Raw genomic sequence first — 19585 nt, 5'->3', positions numbered from 1 at the left:
TTTTTTTGTGAAACTGGGGATTGAACTCAGGCCCTTGCGCTTGCCAGGGAAGCACTTATCCTCTGAGCCATCTCTCCAGCTCTGGTAAAATATTTTCTTAAAAATATAAGAAATCCATACTACTTCCTGATCAAGACAAGCTCCATGATGTGATACAAAGCCTCATAAACCACATCTAGAGAGGTTGGATACTAGATATAACTGTTCCCAATGGACTCCCTAAAGTGACTCCAAGCACCATGATTCTAGAAGCTTCTATCATCTCAATTCCATCTATTCAATTATGTCAATCTATTCCAAATATACAATTTCACCTCAGTCCCAGAAGTGCCAAGTCTCAATGAAAGGGCAAAATTCTGGGTCATAGTGAGGCCTTCTAGCTATAGAAGTCTACCTTTCCCACAGTGCCTTTACCTCAAATTCTATCCACTATAAATTTCATAGGAAAGAATAAAACAACCTGCAGCAAAGGCAGAAGAAACACTGTTGGCATGTTTCTGCTTGCCTTTTATAACTAACCTCTTCTCTAACTTAGAATTTATCAAACATTTTTTTATAAAAGAACAGAAAGTAAATATTCATTTTATTTTGCCTGCCATATAAGCTTGGCTGCAACTATTCAATTCTGCTACTAAAGCATAAATGCAACAATATACAATGCCTATTAAATGTGTATGGCTGTGTCAATAAAACTTTATTTTTAAAAACAGGTATACTAAATTTGTGGGGGGGGGCACAATCTGACCTACAGTTTGCTAATCCCTGCTTTGATTAATACAGGTTGTCTTTTCTGCTCCATGGTCCTCTTCTCAGAACTTGGTTTAGCTGCCTTGAAATACATTAAACACATCATTATCCACAGCCCCCAACTTTAGAACCACCTAGGGTCAAGATTGCTTCCATGCTAGAGCTAAAGTATTTACTCAATAAAAGAAACAGAAGAATAATAAAAGGATTTAACAGCTAATGAGAATTAAGATGTGCCAGGTAGTGTCCTAGTTCTTCATAACATTAACTCACATGAATCTCAAGACAATGTAATGAAAGGTCTAATCATTTTCATTTTACAGTAGAAAAAGGTGAGATTGAGGTGATGACACTCTCTTCTCTTGGTCACAGTGAAGTCCAGTTCTAACACAAATCTATCTGGGTCCAAAATCAAAGTTCTTCCTTGCCATTGCCCTGGTTGTTTGTAGATGGAAAGTGGTTATCTGGTCTTTCTTCCTACACTGTCCCCAAAGGTCTGTGGCCATCCACACCTGTTGGATGGTGAAGGGATCAATCAGGTGGCATCAACTGCTTTCAAGCAGTAGCTCTTTGGCTTTTCATAAACTTTTAATATTTAACCTACAAGCAAATAGAAGGAATAGACAGGATCCACTGTGACTGGAAAGGTTATGTTTATGACTACTGTTCTTCCCTCTGATGACGGTGACAACCTTGAAGGTGTTAGAGATCATTACATATCCTCCACCAGTCCCTCAGGATCAGAGGCAAGCAGGGAATCCTGACAGGGCTGAAAGTCTCAAAACACAGCATGTGTTTCCCCAGAACATTCCCAAATGAAAATAAGGCCAGGGAGGCCAAGAGCATGAGTTATGTAAACATACCCAGCAGGGACCTCAGAACACCAGCAGATGGGGCTGCCCCTCAGGAGGACTTGACCAATTTCAACATAAAACCTATGAGACAATTTTTTAAAAACCTGCTCACCTTTTTGGAGAAGAGGACTAGATAAGTAGCACCTGATTATAAATATGAAAAATATTGACTACAGTACTTCAACCTCAAGGTGAATCCACAAGTCATCATGTACATCATTAGAGTACAGAGGATGTGTGAACAAAGGAAAAAATTTACATTCAGCTCTGGAATGAAGCCATAGCACACACCACACGCAGATCTGAGCTATCGCTTTTACTTCTCTCATCTCCAACCCTGCTGTTTTTTGAGTTGTGGAACTGTGTTCCCACATGGTAACACATCCTCCTCCGGGTCTTGAACACATGAATACACGTCCAGTTTCCTTTTGTGGTTAGTTGTACAAAGCTGTGACGAGGTACACTTAGTGGGTAAATTATTTCTAAATAGATGTCAATGAAGCAATGTCTGACTAAGCAAGAAGGAAAACACGATAGTAAGTGGGAAGACCTTCATCCCCAATGTAAGGAACACCCGAAGCACACATTCCAGGATGAGGGCAGAATGTGGCCAGTGCTCACCAACTAAAAAAGAGGAAAGACGTCAAAAGGGATGAAGGAAACTGTGTAAGACTGATGTGGAAGAAGAAAAGGAAGAAAAGAATACAGAAGAATGAGCCCTTTGTAAATGAAACTAAAAAAACCTACAAGAACTCATGAATATCAATTAAAGGAAATTTAAAAAATAGCTTTCTTCCATTAACACAATATTGGTACTTTTTCTGAAAAACAAGCACATTAGAGATTTTGCTTTGTATTATGATTGCTTAAATTGTAAAAGTCTACTCAAACACACTCATTAATCTTTTTCATACTGACATATGAGTCTAAAGAGTGAGATTCCTGATTAAAACTAATGAGAAGTAAAATTCAAATTCAAAATATTTTTCAACAACCGAATTAAAATTTGTGACAGGTTTAAGTAATAAGCTGAAGCAAGTAAACTAAAACATATATAACTAAATATATCCTCAGACATTCTTACCTCAATAGCAATTCTTGCTGTTTGATATACAAACTCTTTCCAACTATGGAATGATTTAATGATATGAATACTGACCTATGAAATTTTGAAAAGTCAAAAGTTTCAGTCTTAAAATTCTATAACTAGGGGGCTAGGGAGATAGCTTGGCATTCTAAGTGTCTTCCTGGCAAGTGCAAGGACCTGACTTCTATCCCCCGTACTTCATTCTATGCCGGCCCCAGAACCCCAGGCATGCCATGTGGGCCACCTAAACCCGGTGTGCTGGTGCAGGCCTATAATCCCAATGCTTGGAGGCTGAGACAGGAGTATCACTACAAGCCTGAGCTACATAGTGAGACCCTATACCAAATAAATAAATAAATAAAAATTTTGTAACTAAGTCCACGTAAATGCAATAAATTTTTTAAATTAACAGTTTCACTTGCACATATATGTATGTATATATATATATATATATATATGGTATATCTTTAAAAAAATGCAGTTATTACTATAAATCTCACAGCTGTCTCTTGGACATAACATATGCATACAACTTCAATAAGTGGCCTAATTATTATTTTTCAATATCTTACGATAATCTGTGACCATAAAAATAGATCCACTGCTAGGATATAATGTCTTTCAACCACTCAGAAAAAAAAAAAAATCAAATAGCTTTAGGATATAACCTTTAACTATGAAGCAATGGACACTAGTCTAAGAAAAGTGTTATTAAGGTCAAAACCATGACACTGCCTTACACCTTCTCCCCAAAATTCAGCAATTCATTTCAAAATAGACAAATGTTTGCATAAGATTTCCTTGGAACATGAGAGCTTCTGGGAGGAAGAGGAATTATCTTAGTAATCAAACAAAAAAACTCCATACCCATATGCATAGAGGTCAAATTACTTGGCCATAGCCGCATTTTATTACAGGTAAATAAAAATATGTAACTAGATAAAAGGACTCAGGATACTCAAGAAAACAAAGCAAATTATCAACATAGAATTTTGGCTATTAGAACTGATCTATGAGCCCAGCGAGATATCTCAATGACTAAGTACCTGCTTAGGCAAGTGCAGGGACCAGGGTTCGATCCCCAGTACCACACGCTGCTCCAGCCCTGCCCCCAGGCACACTGAGCCCACCACTGGCGTCATGGTGCAAGCCTGTATTCCCAGCACTAGGGAGGCTGAAAACAGGAGGATCGCTACGAGTTTGAGCTGCACAATGAGACCTGTACCAAATACAAAAAAAGAAGGGCCAGCCATATAGCTCAGCATATTAAAGTACCTGCAAGTAGGCTCAGGGGCCTGGGGTTCAATCCCAGGGTCTGCTGTGTGGGCCCCACTCCTGGGGTGCACTGAGACTGCAATTGAGACTGGGCGTGGTAGCATGCACCTATAATCCCATCCCTTGGGAGACTGTAAACAGGCAGAGCACTATGAGTCCGATCTAGTAGTGAGACCCTGAACACCCTGAAGACCCTTCCCTAAAATACAAAAAAAAAAAAAAAAAAAAAAAAAAAAAAAAGAACTGATCTACATGTCAGGGTTAAAAATATACAAAATCTAAATCCCAGTGAGTCCTATAAACTATTAAAAAGCAAAGTCCCAAACTAATGCAACAGTGACACCAGAGACTGGCATAATACAGACACAATTAGTGAATATTTAAAATAAAAAGGAGAAGGTGCAAACTTCTTGATTAAAAGTAAACCTATCCTGTTTCCAAGAATATTTTGTAATAGTACTCATCATATGGCTACTGTTAACCTAACATTTTTTGGAACTTCAGGCTGTTGTACTCCAAGCAGGATGGTTAGGGTGACAACACACTTTGTAAACAAAACTCTCACAAGAAGTATACTTTGTCCAGAAAGAAAAAAAACCTTTCCATTTCAATAACCTGGGTCTCCACAGTGAGCACAGGCAGAAGCGCTACGGATGGCAGCAGTGTACACGGATGTCTTTGGCTGCTTACCATCTCTTACTCTTTCAGAAGCAGATACAATACCAGGTTTTTCCATTGTCCAAATTAATTCCCTTTGCTTATTTTTCAGCGAGCCTTGCCTAACTGCTGTAAGCCACCAGGGCCCTAATTAGTGATCAGGAGGTGCAGTCAGGTGAGTGCTAAGGAGTTAAAGCTGCGCAGGAGGGGCCCAGTTGCCAGTTGCCAGCCACCCCTGGGGTAGGTTTAGGGGAAAAAGGCAAGCCTGGAAGAAGCCATGATATCATAGCACTTTGACACTCATTTTCAGTTTTGAAACTAATAGACAAGATGATCAGCTGCCAACTTCCTCACAGGGAGCACCTCAACTGATTTTTTTTTTTAAAGGTGTTTAATAGAGATCAAAAGCTTTAAATAAAAAAAAATACAGGAGACTGCCAGGGAGATAGCTCAGCAGCATAGGCATCTGGCTGGCGAGCACAAGGCACAAGGTCCTGAGTTCAATCCCAGTACCCCAAAAAAAAACAAAAAAAAACAAAAAACAAAAAAAAAAAGAGAGAGAAATGGAGGGCAACATACACAAATTAAGTTTTAATAAATCAATGGACAGTGTTCAAATATTGGCCATTTTGTTTCCCTCTCAAAGCCCAGAGTGGCTGGACTGTAATTCTTCCTCTTGCACCCCAACAAACCACAAAACAGCCAGCAGCTGACCTATACGGGGCCCTGAACACATTTCAGGCAGTAGTCTGCCTACTTCACATACATGAGCTCACTTAATCTTCATAACAACTGGGTGAAAGAAGTGCTCTGCCATCCCCATTGCACAGACAAGGAAATTGAAGTTGAGAGAGATGGAGTAACTTGTCCAAGGTCACACTTCTAATTAGTGGAAGACCTGGGAATGAGCCCAGACAGGCTGGCTCCGGAGGCACTGCAGAAAGCCATGAGACTGCGTTGCAAAAACAGTAAACAGCTCAGAGTCTGACTGCTCTGCTCAGCAGGAAAGTTTGTAGAGAAAAAATGGTAGAAATTATAGTTTTTAAGACTTTCTGATAATGAAAAGAAGTGGCAACATTTTAGGAGCAAATTTGTCTTCTAATGATGCTTTCATACTATTTCTATGGAAACCTTTAAGTATTACACGTGGATGTTCTTTTACAAAACTGTTCACCGATATTTAAAAATCAAGATCACATAAAAAAAAGCAAGGTGCCGTGAACTACCCAGAAGTAATTTCCCAGATTTATATAGTACAGTACTCAAAATTCTAGTTGGTATAAGGGTCCACACACACCAGAAAACCACCACATGGGTGGGTTACTTACTGAAGCAATTTATAAGGACTTCAAGCAAGAAGGAGTGACAGAAAGTTTTAAGAGGATGATTTTACAAATGATCAATTGCCCTAAATAAGAGCTTTTAATCAATAATTTTGCTCTTGACAGTTAATCCTCAGGAAATCATCAGAGGTGCTTAGAGAAACATTTCATCTCCGTGAGTACTCATTATAACAACTATTTTAAATAGTCTAAATTTGTGTAAAAATTTTAAATGAACATTTTTAAGTTATTTAAAATTTTTATTAATTACCCAAACATAAGGAAAATAGTTATATTGATGACACCCACATGGTGGAAAAAATGTACAGTTAATAAGAACATTTAATGACATGGGAAAAGTGATAACTACGTGAAAACACAGAATTTCTTTATACAGATACACAGCAAACAGCATGTCCATAAGTACCTATAACACAATCATCTTGGGTTGATACAATTAGTCTAACTTATAGTCTTGTTTATATTTTCTATATTTTAAATTTTTTCTAACATGAATACTTATTAATTTTATAACCTGAAGGGAAAATTTTTTCAGAGAAAAGATATTAGGTCATGAAGCTTATATTATAATGCTTTAAATTATAAGCAAGTTAGTCTTCTGTCCTTGTTAGCTACCATTAATAGGCTGGGAGATCGTGATATTGTGGCTTTCAGCAAGGGGACAGACTGTGCTCATGATGGTCTTGCAGAAAAAAACAGAGAAATGGAAGCTGGCTGAAAGTCAATAGAGTTATTATTCTTGAAAGGCTATACTGGATACTACTGATGAGCAGATGGTAAACAACAAACAGGCCCCAATTCTGAGCTTGACCTTGCCTAACTCATGCTGTTGGAATGGGTGCCAAAGGTGTTTTCCAAACTTGCAGCCACAAAACTAGGTAAGAAGAACCATGTGTGTAATTGGTAAGTATGAATACCAGCTAAGGTTCACTAATATTGATCTTCTTTTCTGGAACAGAATCTAGCACAGATGTGGACTCTAGAGTCTTCTTCCAGAACATCCATTCACAGCACTTTATAGACCTATACAAGTATTTGTAAAATAAGCACCAAAATTAGAACTCATCTGACAGGCTGAAATATTGGTCTAAAACCAAAGTGCTACTTAACAGGGCTAGTAAATATAAAGCCACACATTGAGACCAATTACAATTTTAACACAAGTATCAGTTGGCAATAGTTTGTGGGAAGCAATGCTCATTTTAGATCAACAACATCCAGTATAATACAACATTTTTTATGAAGGGAGATAACACCATTAGCAGATCCTATGTGACAATTCTGGGTATATTTCTGACTTCTCATTTGAAAAGAAAATTCAACAAAATGGAGTTAATTTCACACAAAAAATGTGATAAGACGAAAAAGTCTGACCAGAAATATTAGAAGAAACTAGGACTGTTTAACTAGGAGGGCATTTAAAGTGAACTGACCAATGTTTAAATGTTTGCTCTGTGATTCTGTGAAAGAAAGAATCGATTTATTCTGTTATACTGGAAGCTATACTTTGCCTTCTTTCTCCACCACCCCACTGGAATGGCTCAAGGTCAGAAATGACCTTCCATTTGCCAAATCTCAAAAGCACGGCTATATCCCTATTAACGGACCTCAGCAGCATTCAACACAGTGTAAGGTGCCCTTCTCCTTAACACACTACTGTCTCTGGGCCTCTGATGCTTAGGGCCAATTAATTTCTCTCTTCTTCTCCTGTTTCTTCTCTGTCTGTCTGTCTCTCTCTCTCTTGCTCGCTCTCTCTTTCTTTTTCTTCTTTTAGTCAACCTTTCGATATAAGAGGATGATGGACCCTTGACCTTCTCATTTTTCTTATCTCACTCAGTGATTTGATCAATTTCTTTGAGTTTAAGTAGTGTCTTTGCTGATAATTCTCCAAATTAAATTTCCTGTACGGCTCTTTCTTCTTGACTGTAGATTCTTATATGCCTTCAGCAGCATTTCCAATGCACTCTGCTAAGGCAAATTTCTGACTGCACTTCCTCCTCTCCCACTTGAGTCTTCCTTTGCCTCATTACACACTCAGCTGGCCTAACTAGAACCCACCCCACTTATTTTTGCATTGACATACAATTCACTAGTAAGTCTGTCCTATCTCCAACATGGGTCTCAAACCTCATTTCTCAAGTCCAGCAAGATTCCTCACTCAAACTGCTTGCTAACACCCTCCAAAGTGTCTCCACATAAATCTCGTTATATTATTCAAACAATTGGATCATGAGTTCCCTCTGCTTTAAGCTCTTCAATGATTTTGCCCCTGTACTTGAAAGAAGTTCAAAATTCCTTACCACAGTTGCACAACCATTTCTGACCAGGACCTTGCATCATCCCCTCCCACATTATCTGGTACCATTGTGCTGCTGCTTGGACTACACTTGTGTTCTCCCATTCATACAGTAAATTTGTTAAGGCCTTGGCACGGGCTGATTCCAAACTCTGCCTACATGGCTACTTCTCCGTTTCAGTCTAAATGACACTTCCTTAGAGAGTCCTTCCATGGCACTCTTGATGTATACAGCCCACAGCATCCATTCTCCATTTTCATCCTTTCTATCCTTGCCATGGCACTTAATATCAATTATGTCATTGCCTTACTTATTTTTTGATTCCTATTATACTTCCTTGAACTACCAGTTCTGAGTGGGAAGGAAACACATTATCATTTGGAGAGCTCCAAAAATTTGTAAATATGCAATATGGAAAGATTAAAATCAGACTTTAATTCAACATAAAGGAAATGTTCCAAAAAGCAGGAGCTACCAAGGGATGTAACTGACAGCCTTGTAGGAAGAGGATTCAAGCAGCAACCATGTGGCTTTGATACAAGAGGACATCAAAGGCATTCTTGTGTTGGGAGGAAGACTAGGAAAGGTGATGATTAAAGTTTGTGCACTCCAGACAGTTTCTAGTTTTATAAATAGAATTCTTAAGGCATTTCAAGTTGAACTACATTCACAAATTAGTAAATATCATATTAGAATGGTACCTCACTTCAGGAATGTGTTTGTTTCCAAACTACTTGGTAGGCAAGCAGAAAGCTTTGGCAAATCTTTTGTTTTTTGTTTGCAAACTCTGCTTTGGGTGACAAACACAACCACAGTCATCTTTCCCATATACGAACAAACATGGCCATCTTTTCCAAAATTTTGGAACAAATTAATATTGTGAACAAAGGTCCCTTCTGTATTTCCTAATGAGCAGAAATCCTCTCTAAAACTATCCCACAAAACCACCTTATACCCTAGCCAAATGTAACATTCCAGAAGTTAAATCAGTTCAGACTTCCTCTGTCCATTCTGCCAGCTTTGGTTTGGAATGATGACAGCCCTCAGTGTCCTTTGCCTCCAGCTGTAGAAAATGCGTCCAGAAAAAGGATGTGAACCCCCTTGTGATAAACTTAAAATTCTACTCTTCATTCATTTGTGATGCTGCTCTGTAAACACACTGGGATCACTTTATTTAGAGTCAGACGCATTAATAATGCAGAGATCTTTACACAAGCAGGCAGAGAAAATTAGTCCTGAGTGATTTTGTTACTACAATGCATACCTGAAGTCAAAAGGCCTGAGAGGCTCATTACTACTGATGTAGAAGTTGCTGACAATATAGACATCAGTCATTGAGTAGAGCATCGCACAATAAAGCAGTCCAGGCAACCTCTACATCTTATTGTCTTCTGCAGTCTCACAGTTAACCTATAATTACCATTTTCTTCTACTCCATAGATATAACAGAGACCTAAAACCAATATAAGATTATCTATTCTACTTTTTAAAAAATCTCTACTATTTTAACTACTTTCATCTTTCCCAATTTTCCCCAAACTTTTTAAACTAAAATAGAAAAAATTGGCAAGTATTTACTTTTGACAATTTTATAATAATTATTCAATTGTCAGCAGGTTACGGCTAGATACTACTAAATAAATGCAGGAAGACTATGAAGTTATGAGCTCTGTCCAGTCCAAGAGAATTATAAAATTCTTCTTTATTATACCCACAATTAAAAATGATCTAGGAAAGCAGGAAATATCTACTTTTATCTTGGTGACAGTCTCCTGACAGACACATACATATATCACATGTGTACACACACATATATTACATCTATAGTATTATATATATATATATATATATATATATATATATTTTTTTTTTTTTTTTGCAATTTTAGGAATCAAGTCCAGATCTCCTGCATACCAGGCAAGTGCTCTACCACTGAGCTACATATTTAGCCCTAATATGATTCAGCAATTTTCCTCCCAGAAGTTTATCATATACATACTCAGATTTGTACGTTGAAATGAATGCATAGGCTATTCATTTTAGCATTGCTTGTAACAGCAAAATCCTAGAAAACTCCTAATTTCCTATCACTTCTCAGCAGAGTTGTCAAAATAATCCACAGTAAATTTATAAAACATAACAATATGAAACTATAATGTCACAACTCTTCTTAAACTGATATTTATATTTTACTGTTTGAATTCCCTTCATTATACATGCTATTAATATTAATTATGCATTGCTATTAATAAGAATAGCAACTAGGAGGTATTTTCCACTTGCTCTCCAGTGGAATGGGAAAGTGATCTTTCCTTCCCGACCTTCACAGGACTAGTTCGGCACCCACCCAGTGGGAAGGAGCCACCCCTCCCCAGCCAGGTCAGAAGACTTCACAAGGTGCTAAGGCCTGCACCTATTTCTTCGCCTTGGTGTGGCCCTGGTGTATTGATGAAGAGCTCTCACACTTTCTGTTCTTTCAGTTATTGTTCTATACAGTCCGCCTTTGAAAAGCTAACTTGCAAGAGATGCTTTAGTTATCCTATTGAAAAAGATATCAAGAAATCAGAGTATTTTCCCTAATGCTATATATTATTTACCATCAAAACAAAAACAGACAAAAAGCATACTTTCTAATTAAAGTATAGAACCTGTCATTCTTCCCATGAGAACAAGAAAACTCAACTGACAGCCCAAAGGGCTTTCCTTCTCAGTTTAAATCTTCAGTGTTTGCCAACTTCAAAATATTAAATATCTCTTTCCACTAAAATTGCTTTCACAAGAAAAATGATAGTACAACAAAGCTGAAATGATGAAGTGAAATTTACACTCAAATTTTCTGATATTGTAGATCTTAGGAAGTATTTGAACTTTGCTTTACACATATTGTCAGACATATCTCAGACTCCACTGCAGGATGGAGGCAGAAAGGAATGTTACCAAAATTCGCTTCTGTGTTTCCTATTTGACCTTGAGATGAGGTAGGAAAGCATTTTATTTGCTATCAAGTAGAATTCCAAACTGTTAAAAAAAAAAAAAAAAGGACAACTCAATTCCTATAGTATTTTTTCATTAGGAGGTGGTGAGATATATTCTATTAAATTTTATTTAATAGAATTCATTTATTTATCCACATTTTTGGCTTCAGTGATAAAATACAGAAAGCAAGGCCAAATGTGAATTTCAAAAAGTCTAATATCCATTTACCTACAAATCCTCCACAACATGATATTACTATTTAAGTATCCTTTCAGAAGAAAAAGTTATTTTTGTTCATAGGGAATAAGAGTAATTAGTGAAATGAAAAAACTATGTAGCCTGGTCCCTTGAGCTGTCTGTGGTACTGAAAAATGACATGGAAGTTTAAATTTACTGAGCTGTGTTCTTACAAAGCTTCCCCATCACCCTATTTTAATCCAAGCACTTCCGCCCATGACTCACCTGAACTGTTTTATTTTGCCAGCCTGTGTATAAACATTTTACAAAAGGTCACACTGACTTGCTTTCCAAGGTTCTCCATGAAAATGTCAGGGCCTCCCCGTGCTTCACTAAATAATTCCAGGGGACAGAGAACCAGAATATCAGCTCCATCACTTACTGTTACTGAATGCAGTGGGAAATCATATCACACACCAGAAATACACTAGCTCCCTGCTACTATCCAATCATCATACCGTGTCCTTCAGTTTAAATTACATGCTCCATTCAAGGACATGCATTTGGTCCTTAAAGATAAGGAACTATATTTAAAATTCATTATGGTAAACTGAGAGGTACCCATTCACTTAAAAGTTTTTTTATGGAAGAAATATACCTAGTAGAATGACATCAATAACTTTAAAAGAAGGACACAATTTGTCATTTTCCATGAATATACATGAACCTGTGCACTTGTTTTGCTGAGCTTCAGAGTGAAGTGTTCTGAGAGCTTTGCTGAGATGCTTCTTCGGACAAATTATAACACTGTTACTTTTTGCAGGTTCTTGACTTCCATCTTGATGTCTTTACTCTAATTTGACCGTTTTTTAATTTTACTTAATTTTCAAAGAATCTTTGAGGAAAGTTTAGAGCTTTATTCTGAGAAGGAAGCCCCTCTAGACAAAACACTGAGTATAAAAATGGCATCATCCGAAGTAACAAAATGATATTATCCAAGCCTCTACTTTGAAATAAGTGTGGTAGGCTTACTAGAAACCATATACTACATAAAATAACCCAACTTTTAAAAATCTACCTTCTGTGATGCTTATGTCACAAGATGGTAAAGAAATTCATTGTGTTTATTCCCCAAAATGATTCAATCTTATCATTTTTCTCTCCTAACCAATATAACTAGGCATTTGTGTAAGAGAAATAGTCCAGACTAACAATGAGAAGAACACTTTCAAGTATGAGATGATCTATACAAACATAATTTGCTATATAGTTTCTTAGCTTCTATAAATTTCAAAACTTTGGGTATCTATTTATGACACATAATTAAATTTGGCAGCTCCTCTTAAGTCTCTTATGAGTTATTTCAAAATATCACCCAAGAATTCTTAAAGTCAGTATTTTCATGGAAACACTTTGTCCTTGACATTAACAACAGCAAATGTTCTCCCCATAAAGGCTCATTTAGCCGTTTTCTTTTCAGAAAAAACAGACAAGCCCAGGGAAGCTAATATTCAACAAAACTCAGGAGGTCTCTCCCCTGCAAGGGTGTGTATCAAGGAAAATAACTTTGGCCTCCAAGCAAAACATTTTTTAAAGTTACTTGATTCTTAAAAATATACAATGTCATTCTAGAATAATATCTGAACCATACCTTATTCATATAACAACACTTAGATTGAGGGAGAAATTGCAGATAAAACAATGGCCATGTTTCAGGGCTTTGGCAAAGGAACAGAACACAGCAAGGATCGTGGACCAGAAGTGAGGAGGGGGCCTGTCCTGGCACTGTACTCTCTAGCTGAGAGGGCTGGCAAGCTACCTACCACTCTGACTTCCAGTACCTATGTGTAAACTGAGGCAAAGAACTAGTTTTGTTCCATCTAGCTCTGTCTCCTTTTCAGATATACATGAGAAGATACATTTCTAATGTTTAAGTTAAATTTCAGTATCATTTTATAACATCTGAAAGCATATCAAAAGAATCTTAAAGCACCAAGACTAAATTAAAGATAGATCTGTGTAAATTCTGAAAGAAAATTCAAATGTATTTGCCCTGTTTTGCCAGGGAAGTTGTATTACTTTTCTGCAAATACTTTCATTTTTTGCTAATTCTCACTTCCTACCTTTATCTCCTCAAAAACACACTGTTCAAACTATTAGAAAATATAAATGCAAAATGAAGTAATTTGCCCCATTCATTTGGGGTTAAGTGCACCTTTATTTTGTCTGGGAAAATACTGAGACTGCTTTAAGTTAGTGTCTGCTAATTACTAATTTAAAATTAATTCACTCTAATATTAAATTACATCACATTTACTACACAATGCCTTAAATTTGAAGGCAACCTGAATATGAAAGTTCTATAGTCCCACTGAATATCTAACCATGACTCAAAGGAATCAGAGAATACGTATCTGCGGCAACCCAAAATTGGGAAAATCCCTAGGTATCTTAATTCACCAACCTTAATGTTCCATTGACTATGAGCTATAACACAGTACACAACTGACAAAAAGAGCCATAAATTTCAGTTTTTTTATATCATCAGTAGTAGCCCAATCTAACAGTAGAGCTCCTAGCTGGATTTAAGCAATGCTAGCACCTTCTTGTTAAGGTCAGTGGCCAGAGCTTTTATATGACATTTAAAAAAATAAATTACTGACTGTAGCTAAAAATCTACTCAGCTAAGAGCTATACAGAAGTTTTAAACTAAACTTAATATACTTTTTTGAAATGTTGGGGAATACAGAAAACAGTTTTTTTTTACGCTTATATCAGCTAGCAATAGAACAAACATATTTTGTTCTTTATGCTGCTTTATAGGAGAAAATTCAGATGAACAGGCACCACCCAATATCTTACCAAGAAAAGATGTCTTAAAGAACACACATGTACTGTCCAGATTAAAGACAGTGTATAACTTGTTTTAAGAAAAACAAATGTGACTGATATGGAGAAGTGGATCTGCCTAAAGACAACTAGAGGAAAACTTTAATAATTTAACAAGTACATCTCAGAAACTACTGTATTAAATGTGTAGTACTGCCTTGTTTTTTTCTTAACTTCTTCAAATAGCAGGTCATATGCTGACACTGGAATACAGTGTCTTCCTCACCTCAAACAAGGATGTAACGACTTGCGTAAAGCCCCTGCTGTCTTGCTTTTGCCCAGGCTGATTGCATGGCATTGGGTCACTCATAAAAAGCAGAGCCTAAATTACCTGTATTTCCCTGGCGTGGTACACAATGATCAGACCGAGCAGGATGATCGTGGAGAGACTGATAAGGCATTTCAGAGCTAAGGAATACAGCGACGCCTGCAACAGAGAAGACAACCTTTAAGAAAGGACCACTTTTACCCACCTTCCAGGCCAGGAGGGTCTATGCCCTGCGAGTGTATTCAAATTCATAGCAGGGGTCCCAAGCATGGTAGGGGGACGTGTTGCTTCTGCAGTGTCAGTTCCTTCAGCCCCAAAACTGACCGTGGTGACACACTGCTGTAATTCCAACACTCTAGAAGCTGAAGCAGGAGGACCACTGCGAATTTGAGGCTAGCCTGAGCTACAAAGTGAGTTCAAGACTAGCTTTATCTCTATAGTAACACTCTATAGTCCAAAAGCAAAGCAAAACAACAACAAACAAAAGAACCAATCCCGAAGAGTGCACACGAGGGGGCTCTGGCTCAGCTGCAGGTAAGGCACCAGCAAGAACTCAACAGCTGTACCTGGCCCGCTAGAAAGTTACTCCTGACTTTAAAAGTTGCAAGTTAAAAGCACCTGGACTCCTAAATCTGAGCACCATGGGAAGAACACACACGCCCAGAAATTATTTAATATGCCCGAACGTGCTGAGCACTCTCAGCGCCTCGAGAACTTTGGCGGCACGCGGAAAGGACCCTGCTCCGAGTCGCCTTTTCAGCTAAGGGGTTTACATCCTAGCCCCGTCGCGGTCCCGGCAGGCACTCCCGAACATCCCGGGGACAGTTCCCACCGGTGCCCAGCCCAACCGAAGGCGCCCCGCTCCGGGAGGCTGGGCGAGGGGACAAGCCTGTACCTTGTCGTAGGCGCCCCACGACAGCTCGGTCTCGATGACCATGACCACGATGCCGAACATGCCGAAGATGAGCGCGTAGTCACTGAGCCGCTTGCGCTTCTCAAACAGGGCGCGCCGGTGGCCCAGCTTGTAGCCGATGTTCTGGTTCTTCTTTTTGCTGGATTTCGCGCCGCTGCTGCTGCCGTGCCCGCTGCCACCGCCACCGCCTCCGGTGCTGCCTCCGCCGCCAGTTCCGTAGAGCGCCAGGTTGTTGGAGTTGTTGTGCTCCGGCTTGGACACCACGATCTCCGGGGCTGAGGACGAGGCGGCGGCGGCGGCTGCGGACGGGGAGGACGCGCCGCCACCTCCTCCGACGGACGCGGGCGGCTGTAGGGGCTGCGCCTCCGAGTCCATCTCGTGCAGGTTCCGGCGGGACGCGCTCAAGTTGCTGAGCGGCCGCATAACGCCCCCGTTGTACCTGCAGCTGCTCATGGCTATTTCGGTGAAAGGGTTGCTCTCGCGTCGCGCCTGGGGCTGGTGAAGCTGGTGGTGCGCCGGGTGCGCGGGGTGGTGGTGGTGGTGGTGCGCGAGCGGCGGCCCCGAGCCCAGGCTGCCGAGGCTGCCCGTGGGGCTGGCGGCGGGCTGCAGGCTGTGGCACTGGTGGTACTGGGAGGCGGACGCGGGCTGCTGCGCGGGCTGCTGCCGGAGCGCACTGGCATGGCTGGACGGCGTCAGCTCGCTCACATTGAGCTGGCTGCCCCGGCGCGACGAGCAGCAGCAGCAGCACGACGAGCCCGACAGCGGAGAGGAGGTGCGGGTCCGGAAGGCGCCGCCGGGCGAGGAGGTGCGGAGCAGCAGGGACAGGTTATCCCCCGCCCCAGCCCCCGCCCCCGCCGCCAGGGCACCGGAGGAGGCGCAGCTGTTGCACCGGAGGCATGGGCTGCTGCCGCCGCTGCCGGGCGGCTGGTGCGCGAGGTGCGGGTGGTGGTGCGGGTGCGGGTGCGGGAGGGGCGCGAAGGGTGGGCACGGCTTGTCCTGGCTCTGTTGCTGCTGCTGGCAATGCAGGTGTGAGGAGCGCGGCGGTGGCGGCTGCTCTGGGAAGAAGCCGCGCTGGAACTGCAATGGGGTTTCCATGTCAGAGCCGTTAAAGCTGCAGGGAGACCAGGCGGTGGTGCACCCTGCGCAATGCGTTATGGTCGGGAGCGGGGACTCCGGCTGCTGGTGCGAGGAAGGGCCCATGCCGGCTCCGGTAGAATTGAGGCGGCGAGTCCGATTGGCTGGGCGCACCAAAACAATGGGCATGACATCACCTGCGGGGACCGGGACGGAGTTTGCGGCGCGCGCGGGTTAGGGGAGCGCCTGTGAGGGAGACTGGGAGGGGTGCGCGCAAAGGAAAGCCCTGGGGAGCGCGGGCCGGGGGCTCCGCCTGCTGACTCGCAGCACTGCTGGAGACCGCGAGCCCCACGCGGCGCAGCCGCCCCGGGGGATGGGCAGAGCCGCGCGCTCCCTGCGCGCCGCCGCCCCCCGCGGGTGTGGACCACGGCGATCCCTGCTCTCGGGCCTGCAGCACGCGCGGCTGCCCAGCCCCGGACTGGAGACCCCGCCGCTCCGCCCGCCGCCCCGTAAGACCATCCCGCGCGGAGTGGCCTGCAAGCGGCCCGCCGAGTAACTGCGGGGGCGCCGGCCTTGGGGAGAAAAGTTTGGCGACTAGCGATGCCAGTGCCGCGGCGTTTAGGTGAAACCCGGGGAAGCGACCCCAGCTTCGGGCCCAGGGGAGCAGGTCGGCCCAGCGCGGGGAGCTCCCCGCAGCAGCCGCGCCTGGAGCCCCAGCGTGGGACCGGGCTCCCGCGCTCCAGCCCCAGTGCGCCGCGGCGCGGACAGGGTTAACCGCGGGCTCGGGCCGGGGGAGCACGGGGCGGGGCCGGCGGGGATCCCCGCAGTCCGCGGGAGGCGCCGCGCGGGCTTCCCGGGGCCCCCTGGCGGGGGCGGAGGGCTTCCCCACTCCCGCCGGCTCACATGTGCGCCCTCTGCGTAACATGGAGGGCTGGCGCCCCCGGCCGCCGGTCCCGGGCTGTGGCGCTCAGGCCTCCCGTAGCCGGGTGGGTGGCTCCGCAGGCTGCCTCGGCGGCGCGGGAGCGGCTGCAGCCTGGATCTGGGGGCTCCTCGGTTCCTCCTCTTCCTCACCTGCGGTACAGACACAAAGCAGAGGCTGGTCAGGAATAAGCCAACCGAGCGCTGCGCTTCACCAATCCCCGACTGCAGCATTGGGTGGGAGAGGGGCCTTCGCGGGCTCACAGCCGCAGCCGGGCTGGGAATTACGGGCTCCGTAATGATATGATAACCCCGGCTGAATAATCGCTGCCCAGGCACGGTGCTGGAGTTTTGCTGGAATTGGGTACAGTGATTATTTGCACTTAATAAACCCATAAAATTGTAGTTTTTTTATATTCACCGCGATGTGTTTTTTCTTTTGTGTTGTGTCATAGGAGCACAAAGCGGTGAGAGATCATTGAGAAGCTTCTTTGTTACTGCTCCATCTTAAGTCTTTGTATTTATATTTCTTTGTGTATTGAAATCCCATCTCCATCAAAAATAAAAAGGAAAAATTAAAGAAATTGACCATGTAAATATTTGTTTCCATTTTAAATTGATTTGAAAGCAAGATGTTTATGGTAGTGATTATTATAATGAATTAGACCAAGAAATTTGAAAGCGGATCACCCTCATTAGGTAATTGGAATTCTTAGCAGGATCCAATTTCTTGATACTCTGCTGGGCAGCTGCCCTAAAGTTGCTTACCTGGTATCTACTTATAAGGGGGGTGGGGGGTGGGTGGAGAGTGTTTTCAATGCTGTGGAATGAATAATTCACTTTAGGGTATTCTCTGTGCATTACACAATTTAAATTTTCTGTACATGCCAGTAAATAGATTCAAAAGGAAAAACGGTGCAGGGTTGGTTTTAGACCCCCAACTCTCTGACTCAAGATAATACTTTTAGGACTTGAATTTTTCACCGGTCTTAATAGGGAATAAAATTTTAATGGGTGAAGGTCAGGGACAGCATTCTTGTAATCTGTTATGACTTGTTCTGTATCTCCAAGATGAGAAATTAATAAAACTTTTGGAATATTGAATTTCACCGAACTTTGGGGACAGCTCAGCTGATGTTGCACGAATGGTGTCATTTTGACTTTGAGGGAGACTCGGAAGTTGCACAATGAATAACTGTGGATAAGGACACAACATCAAAGTGTTTTCATCTGACAGAAATTACATTAAACCAAGGAAATAGGCTTCAAAATACTTCCGTTTAAATACAGTTTGGTGGGGTAAAAGGCACAATTGCTAATAATCACCTTCAAAGTAAATACTCAAAATATTTCCCTTTGCAACACACTTATCACCTATATTTGGAAATTTATCTTTTTTTTTTTTTTTTTGTATTTTAGGGAAGGTCTATTAGATCTGACTCCTAGTGATCCGCCTATTTACAGCCTCCCAAGAGCTGGGATTACAGCCCACACTACCACACCCAGTCTCAGTTGCTGTCTCAGGGCGCCCCAGGGGGTGAGGCCGGCACAGCAGGCCCAGAATCCGACCCCTGTACCTGTTTTCAGGTGCTTTAATCCACTGAGTTATTTGGCCGGCCCTATATCTTTCATTGTAAATTTTTTTTAAAATTTATTCACCATATTTTTCATGAACATTGTTATCTCCCCTGCTGGGTATTAACATATTTTTGAATTACTCTTTGAGATTAAATATGTCACTAATCATGGACACAGAGTGCTGAGATTCAAGTTAATGTTAGGATTTTTACCTCTTAAAGTCAGTTCAGGGGAAGGTACACAATTTAGAGAAAAAAATGGAAATTTGTTCCTCAGTATTGGGGATTGTCAGACTATCAGAAACCAGCATAACAGTACTTTAGACTAGCAAATATTTTGAAGTCTCTTTAAAATAATTTAATACTGTGGCGGTAGGACTAGAGGGGACACATTTGTATCCTCTTCATTAGCTACTCAACTGGTCACCCGTTCACAGTGTCTGGTTAATGTGTGCATTCAGAAACTATGGTAAGCCTCTTTTAGCAAGATAGTGAGAACTCATGAGCAAAAAGCCCAAAACATTGTCCTTCAT

The 19585-nt window shown here is 41.9% G+C and overlaps 1 protein-coding gene across 2 annotated transcripts in view; it reads right to left on the bottom strand.

Annotated features, from left to right (window-relative positions):
• Positions 1 to 17890, bottom strand: part of Kcnn2 (potassium calcium-activated channel subfamily N member 2) — a 164461-nt gene extending 146571 nt beyond the window's left edge. The window contains exons 1-3 of one of the 2 annotated variants that reach the window (XM_004640587.3): positions 17461 to 17890; positions 15466 to 16754; positions 14634 to 14729 (exon numbers count right to left, since the gene is read on the bottom strand). In XM_004640587.3, coding sequence (XP_004640644.1) covers positions 14634 to 14729; positions 15466 to 16754; positions 17461 to 17482 — 1407 coding nt within the window. In that variant the 5' untranslated portion in view covers positions 17483 to 17890. Of the gene's footprint in view, positions 1 to 14633; positions 14730 to 15465 lie in introns of both variants that reach the window. The other variant, XM_023700573.1, reaches the window with a different exon arrangement.
• Positions 17891 to 19585: the final 1695 nt, after the last annotated feature.

Source organism: Octodon degus, unplaced genomic scaffold, assembly GCF_000260255.1.
Source record: "Octodon degus isolate 3935 unplaced genomic scaffold, OctDeg1.0 scaffold00124, whole genome shotgun sequence".
Taxonomy (NCBI): Eukaryota; Metazoa; Chordata; class Mammalia; order Rodentia; family Octodontidae; genus Octodon; species Octodon degus.
This window is presented reverse-complemented; position numbering and strand designations above follow the sequence as displayed.